Genomic DNA, 11650 nt, shown 5'->3' with positions numbered 1-11650 from the left:
TAACTAATTTTTTTAAAAAAATTATTAAAATAATTACTATTTTCTACTGATTCGACAGTTGAGTTGAGCTGACGTATTCTATGGCGTCTTTAGCTTTGGTGCACGCTTGCAAAGTCAATGCATGTAGGCGCCACATGCATTGGCGCATGCACACACTACATAGTGTATGCGTCAATGCATGTGGCGCATGTTCTTTCTTCTTTTTTTTTAATTTTATAATTATACTTAATTAAATTAAATTTTGAATTAAAAATTATATCATATTATAAAGAAAAAATACATAGAATTGACAAGAAATCCAATGACCCGCCTAATTGAAACGCCTTATGTTCCATATCCAAGTGCATTAGTCTGTTTTCGAGGTCTCCCACGATTTTCCTGAGGTGTTTGGGGTTTTTGAGTGCTGACATGATCAAATGGTGGCTGGTGTGAAGGTTTGGTGGAAGGTCAATCGGTATTTGATAGATTTGTCATCATTTGTCCCCAATAGTTTAGGGGGTTGTCGCCAACGGCGCTTCCGTAATTGAGTTTGGTGTCCATGTTGTCGTAGTTGGGTCGTTGTGGTTGGGTGAATTGTGGACGGTATGGTTGCCCGAATTGGGACATTGAATCGATTTGGAAACAAAGCAGTGGTTTATGGGGTGTACTAAAGCCAAACAATGGTTGGGTGTTATGGCGATGGGATGTTTGGGTGTTCATTGGTGGGGGGCTACGATGGCATGACGCTAAATCGTATGAATCATTTGGGTTATAGACTATTGTGGTGGTTGCGTATGGTTGTTGGTGGTTAGGGTTTGATTATTGGTTTTGAGTTTGAGTGTGTGGCATGAAATGGTTGTGAGGTTAGCTGTTTGGTTGTTGGGTGTATATGGTAGGGTGATGGTGTGAGGTTGGTCGTTGGGTTTGGGTGGGGTGACAGTTTTCTTGGACGGGGATTTGTTATTGGGCGTATGTTGACGAAGCTTGTTGGTGTTGATCAATCAAATACCTTGGCTCAAACACAAATTATGGCATTGTAATCGACCTAGACCATGCCATATAATGTTGAGTTGGTCTGGCACCCTGTATGGCTAGTTCGTTTAAGATGTGTTGTCGTTGATTCCTCCAATGACGACACGTCTCTTTTGCGAAGTCTTTCCAGTCAGAATAATCCCATTGGCCATCGACTATTTGTTGATGTCAATCTTCCAGACATGTCGGAGGTTCTGGAATTTGTTGTTGCATGTCAAACTACAATTTTACACGGTCCCTCTGGTGCATCTCCATAGTAGTGAACCGGATAATTGGTGTTTTTGTTGTTCAAACTGCATCATCATCATGGTTAACCTGATGATCAAGACCCAGATATGGCATCTAGATAATGAAGGAGAATTGCGACCCAAAGCGCAGCGGAAATTAAAAAATTTCTCCTTTAGAGATCCTTACGAATGGTCATGATCAGTGATAGAATATTTACCTCTTGTGACGGTTGAACCTTTGGTGCAGATCTCTTGTGACGATCAAAACCTTTGATGCAAATCCACGAAGCGATCACGAACGTTGAACGATGACAACGTCTCTACTCAGTCCACACGAACGGGTTCCTTCAATCTCAGTGCTAGCTGGTACGAGTGAAGGCTTTGAGTGAGAGAGGGAGAGAGTGATAGAAAACGAAAATAATGCAACCGCAAAAATTTGCTTCTGCACAAGGGTTCTATTTATAGAACCACTTGTGTGGGCTTCAAGCTAAAAGCCCACTTAAGTGTATTTTGGCCCATATCTTATAATATGCCCAAAATCACTTAAGCCCATGGTACCTTACTGTTCCGGACTGGGCCATGACCCTAGGCACGGCACGGCCCAATGCTCGCCAAGCCCACATCCAAACGACCATGTCCGCACGACCACGAGGATACGTCAGGTGGACGACAGTCCGCCCGACGAACGTCTCCCCGACCCCTTAAACACGTGTCGGACAGCGAGCGGGTCCTCCTCATACGATCTCCATCCACTCACCGTCAACCCACGTCGCGGGCACCTCAGTTGTGTCGGGCAGAGCCCTAACGGCATCCCACTCACCACGTCACCCAACTCCCCTATATTGTCGCCTTAGGGATAGGGGCGGTTGGACCAGGGGGCAGACTTTGGTCTAGGTCTTAACGCTTCTTACGCGTCCCCTGGCAGCTCCTCCTTGGGCCTAGCTAATCCAGCCCATTAGGAGCCTTGGCCCAGCGCTGGGGGCTCACTATAAATACCCCTTTCATGGCAAAGGGGCAGGTATTCTAACTCACACTCTGATAACCTCCTTCTGTACCTTTTCTGACTTAAGCATTGGAGCACTTTGCAGGTACACCCCCCTTTTCACTTCATTCTCCGGCCCATTCACCAAGACCTTGGAAGGCCCTCCTGATCAGGTGAGATCAGTGGCGCCGTCTGTGGGAAACTAGCTATCCCCATCTTCATCAAACGAGGATCAAAAGCTCATTTGTTTATGTCCTTCCAACATGGCCGGAGAACAACATAGCGATCACAGCCGTCCCCTCGTCAACTACAACATGGACGACGGCCCGCCATCCCATGAAGCGGACGTTCGGGACGGTCATCCATCCACCCCGTCTCCAGAGCCCCAAAACAACGGAGATGCCTCTCACGCCCACAATTTAGGGGCAGAGACATTCCATCCCATTCCCGTTCCCGTTGAAGGAGACGCCGTAATGATTGCCATGGTGAATGCCCTCAATCAAGCCGGTTCTATGCTCCACCAGCAGCACGAACGAATCACGGCCCTCGAAGCCGAACGACAAGAAGCCCGGCCCCAGCCGGTGAGTAGGATACAACAGCGTTCGGAGCCAACGAAGAAGCGAGGACGTCGCTCTCCCGAACCCTACGCCAGCAGGGCACGCGCCCGTCGTGACGGTGGTCGAGCGAGAACATCACCAAGGCGCGGGCACAGCCCCGACAACAACGAACTGTCTCCCTTAAGGAGCGATGAGGAAGATTTGCATTGCCCCCTATCTCGGGCAATAATGGAGGCCCCGCTCCCCAAAGGCATGGAGAAACCGCCAAACCTAGCTGTGTACGACGGGACTACAGATCCCGACGATCACGTCGACAACGTCAACGCGATGCTCGACTACCGCAATGATATAACCGGGCACCTCAAATGCCGACTGTTCTCAACGACCCTCAGGAAAGGGGCCATGGCCTGGTACAAAAGCTTGGCCCCTGAGTCCATTACGTCATGGAGAGTCATGAGGTCCATGTTCACCCGGCACTTTACAGCTTCCCGTCGTCACCCCAAGACTGAGGCGACCCTTGAAGCCATAGTGCAGAAGAAGAATGAAACACTGCGCTCATACATCGAGCGATTCAACCAGGAAGCTGTCGAGGTAGATACCACCGAGCACATGAAGAAGTATCTCCTCGAGAGAGGTCTCTTACCCGGCAGTGAACTTAGCAGAGCCGTAGGGATCGAGCCTCCCCGCACCTTAAACGAGCTCCTGCATAAAGCCCAGGCCTACATCAGATACGAGGAAAAGCAGGTGGCACACAATGCCCGCAGCGGACGTAACGCTGGGGAGACCGAGCACTCAAAACGCGAGGACACGAGCATTTCCCGTCGCAACGGAGACAAACGAAGAGAAGAAAGACCTCGCGAGCTCCGGGAAGGAAGAGGCCCCGCGGGCAGATATAGCGAGTACACCTTACTGACAGCTCCTCGAGAGCGTATCCTCGCAGAATGTATCAACTCTGAATTTAAGCAGGGCAGGGTCAGGTTCCCAAAACCGTCTGCACCAAAGCCCCACACCGACAAATCAAAGTACTGCCGGTTCCACAGAAGTCACGGGCACGTGACCGAAGACTGCGTCCACCTGAAAGATGCGATTGAAATTTTAATCCAAGAAGGGCACCTGAAGCAATACACGAGGAAGAACGAAGCTCCCAGACACGACGAGCCAGAGAAGAAGAGACCCGGGAAAACACACCCCTGACAACTCTCCCTATCAAGTGGCCCTCTGCGTGTCACGACCGGAAGATTTCTTCCTCCCCGAACCATTGCCCGAGGGCAAGATCACTGCACTCAGCCCCTGGGAAGACTTCCCTACCACACTGGTGATATCAGGAGGAGGAACTAACGGGGAATCCGCGGCCCTCTCCGTCAAACGTAAGTTCGACGAACTCCTACTGACTGCCCCCGAGCAGAAAGCGACATTGACAAAATACCGGGGAAAATCCAACCCGATATCTTTCTTCCTGGAGGAACTCCCGGGCGGATCCCCGAACTCGGCCATCCCACTATTGATAAGAGCAAAGATGGCCCGATTCGACGTACGACGCATCCTGGTCGACGAAGGCAGCTCAGTGGACATCATGTACGTCCACCTCTTCAAGACTCTGAAGCTGGACAAGACCAACTTAGCCCCCTACGTCGGATCAGATCTCCAAGGATTCAACGGAGCAACAACCAGACCGTGGGGATATGTCGAGCTCCTCGTCACCTTCGGCGAACAAGAAACGGCCAGGGAAGTCAAAATCCAATTCCTGGTCGTAGACTGTCCGTCTCTCTACAATTGCATCTTTGGACGCCCGACACTGGCCGAACTCACTGCGGTCCCATCCACCGTCCACCTGAAGATGAAATACTACACCAAATTGGGACGTGTGGTCACCATCCATGGTGACATCGAAGCAGCCCGACGATGCTACGACGCCGCAGTAAAAGGACAGGCCGTAGTCAGCACGACGAGCAACTGCAACAACAAAAAACTCAAGACCGAGGATCCTGCCCGAGGAGTCAACGCCATCGACCTCGACTGTCGCATCGGGCTGGACGAGACCGGAGAGGGGAGGTTCCCCAAGGAACGCTCTCTCGAACACCCGGTCCGACCAATCCCCGACGGGGAGTTCGAACTCATTCCTCTTGGGGACGATCCGGAAAGGACGGTGAAGATAGGTAAGGGACTACCCGAGGAAACAAGAGAAGAGCTAGTAGCATGCCTCAAAGAGAACTCCGACCTCTTCGCGTGGAATGCCGCAGAAATGCCCGGGCTGGACCCCGAGATCGCGTGTCATAAGCTAGCTGTAGACCGGGCAGCCAAGCCCATAGCACAGCGTAGACGCAAGCAATCGCCCGAAAAGGCAGAGGCTGCCGAGCGAGCTGTAAAAGACCTCTTAGAGGCAAATTTTATTTCTGAAGCCCAGTACACAACCTGGCTCTCTAATGTAGTCCTCGTTAAGAAAAATAATGGAAAATGGCGTATGTGTGTTGATTATACTGATCTTAATAGGGCTTGCCCGAAAGATGCTTTCCCCCTCCCTAATATAGACTCGCTCGTTGACAACTCTGCAGGTTTTAAACTCTTGTCCTTCATGGACGCATATAGTGGATACAACCAGATCCCTATGTCGCCCGCAGACAAGAAACACACAGCGTTCATGACCCCAACGGGCAATTACTACTACAACGTGATGCCGTTCGGGCTCAAGAACGCTGGCGCTACATACCAACGCATGATGAACAAAGTCTTCAAGGACGAAATAGGGGACATGCTCGAAGTGTACATGGACGACATGATCGTCAAATCACACGAGGAGGTAACCCATGCTCGACACCTTACGAAGGTATTCGAGCAGGCGAGACAGTGTAAAATGAGGTTCAACCCCGAGAAATGCACGTTCGGAGTCCGGGCAGGCAAGTTCCTCGGTTTCTATCTCACCGAGAGAGGGATCGAGGCCAACCCCGACAAATGCCGGGCATTCTCGGAGTTTCCGACCCCAAAAACCAAAAAATCGATCCAGTCACTCAATGGAGTGCTCGCCTCACTCTCCCGTTTCATCGCCAAGTCCGCCCAGCACGCATTGCCATTCTTCAGACTCCTTCGCAAAGAGGCTACCTTTGACTGGACCGATGAATGCGAACAAGCGCTACTCCATCTAAAGAAGGTTCTGTCCCAACCCCCGGTCTTATCACGGCCATCAGAAAAGGAAACCCTATACTTATACCTATCCGTGGCAACCGAGGCCGTCAGCGCCGTTCTAATAAGAGAAACCGACGAAGGACAAAAGCCCATCTATTTTACGAGTAAAGCACTCCAAGGTCCCGAGCTCCGATATCAGCAAATCGAAAAGGTCGCCCTGGCCCTCATCAACACAGCGAGGAGACTACGATATTACTTCCTCGCACACACGATAAAGGTGAGGACCGACCAGCCAATCAAACAGCTGCTCGGGCGCCCGGATATGGCCGGGAGGATGCTCAAGTGGTCATTAGAACTCTCCGAATTCGACATACAATACGAAAGTAGGAAAGCCTTGAAAGCTCAGGCGCTGGCCGACTTCGTCGCGGAGATGACCCACTGCCCGACTCCAGCAGAAAGCGCCCACAAATGGACGATCTTCGTCGATGGCGCCTCTAGCACATCAGGCAGCGGGGCCGGGATCATCCTCGAAAATGAAGAAGGGATCCTGATAGAGGTATCGTTAGCGCTAGCATTCCCAACATCAAACAACCAAGCCGAATACGAAGCCTTCCTCGCAGGCCTGAGGTTAGCCGACGACCTGGGAGCAAAAGAGGTAAAAATATCCACCGACTCCCAGCTCGTGGCCTCACAAGTGCGAGGAGAATACCAAACCAAGAACGACAACCTCCTCGGGTACTTGTCCCTCGTCAAAGAAAAACTTGATAGATTTGAAAAATGGGAAGTTCAACACATACCCCGCGAGCACAACACACGGGCAGACGTTCTCTCGAAACTAGCCAGCACGAGGAAAAAGGGTGGGAATAAATCAGTAATCCAAGAAATTCTCCCGCGGCCCAGCATCGACAAACTACCGCCTCCACTCGAGGTCAACGCTATTGGAGATGCCCACTGTTGGATGACACCCATCTACAATTACCTCACACGAGACGAACTCCCGGCTGACCCGAAAGAGGCGGCCATTGTCAAACGACGCGCATGCTCGTACGTACTCCTCGAAGGCAAACTCTACCGGAGAGGATTCTCCATCCCCCTACTCAAATGCGTCGAGGAAGAGAAAGTCCCCGACATACTTGGAGAGATACATCGGGGAATTAACGCTCAACACCTCGGCGGACGATCGCTCGCACGAAAAGCCCTTCGAGCAGGCTACTACTGGCCGACCATGCAAAACGACTCGAAAGAGCACGTCAAAAGATGTGACAAATGCCAACGACATGCCGACATGCACCTCGCACCCCCGAACGACCTCAGATCGTTGTCTTCCCCATGGCCCTTCGCGTGGTGGGGCATGGACATCCTCGGACCCTTCGTCACCGGATCATATCAGAATAAATACCTCATCGTCGGGGTGGATTACTTCACCAAATGGATCGAGGCGGAGGCACTGGCTAAAATAACCGCGCAGAACATTCTCCGGTTCTTCAAACGCAACATCCTCGCTCGGTTCGGTATACCCCAGGCACTTGTCACAGACAACGGGACACAATTCACGGACGGAGGATTCCAGGACTTCATCGCCAGCCTGGGCACCACACAGCATTTCACGTCTGTCGAGCATCCGCAGACGAACGGGCAAGCAGAGGCGGCCAACAGGGTAATCTTACGTGGCCTCAAACGCAGACTCGGCGAGGCAAAGAGGGCATGGGTCGAGGAGCTACATAGCGTCCTATGGGCCTACCGCACGACACCGCATTCTACCACCGGGGAAACCCCGTTCCGACTAACTTACGGCACCGAGGCAGTCATCCCGGTGGAGATACGGACGCCAACGAGGAGGACAGAGGAGCCCCTAGACGAGGAAATGAACGATGAAACCCTTAGAGCCGAGCTCGACCTAGTCGAGGAGATACGTTCCGAAGCAGCTCTCCGGGAAACAACCCTCAAACAAAAGATAGCACTACGTCATGACGCGAAAGTCATAAAAAGAGAGTTCCAGGTCGGCACCCTGGTCCTCAGAAGAAACCAGAAAAACCCGAGAGAGGGCAAACTGGCGGCCAACTGGGAAGGCCCTTACCGCGTCCGCGACAAAACGAGCAACGGGGCCTATTACCTAGAAAACCTACAAGGAGAACAACTCGCTCGACCATGGAACGCAGAAAAACTTAGACAATATTACAGCTAAGTACGCCACGGGGAGACGTGGCAGGTACGGCCACGCTCTTCGTCCCCAAAACCCCAGGGAGGAACCACGAGACCCGGGAACGATCCGGGGTCACACAACAAACACAACCCTCCCCGACGGTTGGGATCTTGACCAAGACCCAACGTCGAAGTACCAAGACTGGCAGGGCACCCAGCTCGCGATGGGAGGACCCAAGCCTCGGGACCAGGGTTCGAACAACGGACCCGGGCTTCGATACCCACGGGCACAAAGCCCGACACTTCGTCGGTTCCCTAAACCGAGGAGATTAACAAAGTCGAGCAGAGTACGAATTCATGCGAACAAATATCAAACACAAACGAGCACAATGAACGGTAACAAAAATATTCATACATTAGAAACGACAAAGGCGGCCGAAGCCAAGTACGCCCGAAGGCCATATTACAACGCCCGAAGGCCAAAATACATAAGGCACGCAGGCCATGATAAGAAAAACATATAAACTAAGACTCCGCTCGGAGCTCCTCTTCATCCTCTTCTTCCTCTTCTCCCCCCAGCTCCTCCTCCACTTCAAACGGGCAGATGATCTCACCATCCCGGACGCAGCAGTTATAGGCCGACCCTTCCGTCACCAACTCAGGGTTCAGAAGCCCGAGCTGCTCGACAGCATTGTCGAAACCCTCTTTGAAGCAGGCCACAAGATCTTGGTTGAGAGTCCGGATATGCCCTAGCAGCTCACCGCGCGAGCCAAAGGCGCGTTCCTCCTCGGTCTCATCTGCCAGAGGACGGACCTTTCCCTCGAGAGACTCAACCTGAGCCCGTAGGTAGGCGTTGTCCTCGGTCAGCTTCTGATGGTCGACCACCTGCTCTTCCAGGCTCGCCTTAGCAGCCTTCAACTGGTCCCTCTCCCTTTCCACCTCCTCCAGCTTCTGGCGCAGCCCTTCCTGCAGCTGATGCTCTTCTTTGTAGTCCGACAGATCTTGAGATAGTCTTTCCTTCTCTGTCCGAACCTGCAAAAGGGCTTCCTCCAGCGAGGCGGTGGAGACCGCAGTGTCGGTCAGAACCATGGCCGTCTCCATCACCCGGATGACGGCAGCAATATCCCTGGCCAGATCTTTCCTCCGGGCAGCAACATCCTGGTCCAGAATAGCCTTGGCCTCAGGCGCAGGCACAGCAATCGACTCCTCGGCCTTGAAGAACGACCGTTCCACATAGCAGGGAGGCAGAAGATAGCTGCCCGGTCCATGCGAACCTCCTGGAGACGACCTGGTAAGGGCCCCAGCCGGACGCTTCCGTTTATGGAGGGGAGAAGCCGCTGGCGACGGACTGCTGTCAGGAATGGTGATCGGGTTAAGCCGAGGAGGAGATGAAGGAATCACGCTCGCCGCCTGCGAGGGACCGACCCCGGCATCACCAGCGGTCTCCGAGACACGGGCCGCAGTTTTCTTCTTCTTCTTGGGCACCCGGTCAGGAGCGCCGACCTGATTCGCTAGCTTCAGCACCCGATCACGAGCATTGGGCATGGCACCTGCAAATAAATTACACACAAACGTTAGCGACCGAAGTCATAAACAGAAATAAAAAGCTAAACAAAGTCTGCCTACTCAATAACGCCAGAGCTTCCTCCTCGGTATCACACTCGAGCAGAGCCTTCGTATTGATATAACGCGTCTCGGTGATTAGCTCCCCGGCCTCATCCAGGTAGGGCACGCCCTGTCGATTCGCCCAGAACGCCAAGCTGAAGCTCTGCACGTAATCGACCAGCTTCTTGTACGCGAGCCTATCCTCCTCGCCGAGCATCGCGTACTTGACCCGGTAATGCGCTGTGGAGAGATCGAAATGATCACGCTGCCACCTCAGCGGTATCTTCGACATCAGCGTCTCCTCCCCGTTGGGTTCCCGTTGATAGTAGTAGAGAGAGTGAAGGGCAGCCCGGGTAATCGGCATCACCACGTACCACCGGCTTTTGAAATGGCGAACAGAATCCTCGTACGTCTTGAACAGACGCACGGGCTGCTTGAAAGAAACCCAACTGTGGCGGCCACGGGAACCGGACCTCTGGAGATGGAACACGTGGAAGAAGAGAGCCCGGGTGCAACCAATGCCGAGGAACTGGCAAACTAACTCGAATGCCCGCATAAATGCGAGGGCATTAGGATGTAGTTGGGACGGCGCCAGCCGGAGCCACTTGAAGACCGACATCTGGAAGGAGCTGAAGGGCAGTCTCATCCCCGCCTCACGAAAAGCAAATTCATACATGGTGAACTGCTTCCCCGGGAAATGATGACAAATGCGGTCTTCTTCCTTGGGGGCGCAGCAATACCAGTTCGGTGGATCCTCCCGGTTTATGGCCTCGACCATAGCGTGAGCAGTGATGGCTTCGTCACAGAAGTCTGATTCCTCCTCCAAGGGCTCGTCCGCAACCCAGGAGAAGTCGACCTGCCCGGAAGAGGAGGCGTGTTCGGTACCATCTCGGACACTCCCATCCCCGACAGGGAGACGAGCGATTGTCGCGTCGTCGGTGGAGGACCCAGAATCTTCCTTCCTCGGTCGTAAGCGCCCGGTAACACCTGAAACGCAGACAGAAAGAGTGAATTCGACGTCGTATCAAATCCACCCTTCCACCGCAGGTCAAGTGAAAGGGCGTAGCGGCGACGGACACTAACCGTGCTCAACTCGGTGGCCCGCGCATTCTATGGAGACCGGGCATAAACTTCATACAACCTACGCAGGTGTTGCCCGGCATATGAAGTTTATGCCCGGTACAGTAGGATCCCAACCCTATTTTCTACCATCTAATATACACCTACAGTCCACTACACTGTCCCTAAGTTAAACCTAACCACATTTCTACGAAAATAGCATGCGTTTGACAGAAAACAACAAGGAAAAAGAATGGGTCACAGTGGAAAACCATACCTGACATAGTTAAGTTGAAAAGGTACGGTGGTGTCCGAGCAGAAGACGGTGGTTCAGATAGGAGGACGGGCGGAGACGGCGGTCCAGACGGTTGAGAGAGCAAACGAGAGAGAATGTGGAGAACTCCGATGAACGCGTGAGCAAAAAGAAAAAGTGGAAATGAAGTTACTCAACCCCTTTTATAGGGCTTGGCACGTGGACCAACACGCTAGGTCATCATTGCCTAGCCTGCCTACGCCGTCTTTGCACGCGAAACGAAGCGACCCCACTAATTCTGAGACACGTCTGTCAAAGATGAGAAGCTGAAACGACCCGAGCACCTATCCGTCTCCTCGACTCACCAAGACGCCACCTCCCCGCGTCATACCCACGTTTACTACAAGGAAGGCGCAGATCAACCGATCACCTCCATCCCCGACATTCCCGAAGAAAGGGTCGGTCATGAATAGGTCTGGTACGACCTCGCCTATCTAACGATCAAGCTTCCCCATCGTCTCGGGGAACCCTTAGTTGAAACATAAGTCATCCCTCTGGCTCAGAGACTCGACTTGGGGGGCTCCTGTTCCGGACTGGGCCATGACCCTAGGCACGGCACGGCCCAATGCTCGCCAAGCCCACATCCAAACGACCATGTCCGCACGACCACGAGGATACGTCAGGTGGACGACAG

The 11650-nt window shown here is 52.8% G+C and overlaps 1 protein-coding gene across 1 annotated transcript; it reads left to right on the top strand.

Moving 5' to 3' along the window:
* Window positions 1-4614: 4614 nt before the first annotated feature.
* Window positions 4615-8082, top strand: LOC127130726 (uncharacterized). Its single transcript, XM_051059694.1, has 2 exons — window positions 4615-6941; window positions 7581-8082. The coding sequence occupies exons 1-2, from the start codon at window positions 4615-4617 to the stop codon at window positions 8080-8082; spliced, it is 2829 nt and encodes a 942-aa protein (XP_050915651.1).
* Window positions 8083-11650: the final 3568 nt, after the last annotated feature.

This window comes from Lathyrus oleraceus, chromosome 3 (genome assembly GCF_024323335.1).
Source record: "Lathyrus oleraceus cultivar Zhongwan6 chromosome 3, CAAS_Psat_ZW6_1.0, whole genome shotgun sequence".
In the NCBI taxonomy this organism is placed as follows: domain Eukaryota; kingdom Viridiplantae; phylum Streptophyta; class Magnoliopsida; order Fabales; family Fabaceae; genus Lathyrus; species Lathyrus oleraceus.
Note: the sequence above shows the minus strand (reverse complement) of the source record. Positions and strands in the feature narration are given on the sequence as shown.

Excerpts from the sequence above, each read along its gene's own strand:
- LOC127130726 (XM_051059694.1), top strand. The coding sequence starts at position 4,615 with ATGAAATACTACACCAAATTGGGACGTGTGGTCACCATCCATGGTGAC. Across the intron at positions 6,942-7,580 it reads GTCAAACGACGCGCATGCTC|ACTCGGCGAGGCAAAGAGGG; the intron begins GTACGTACTCCT and ends CCTCAAACGCAG.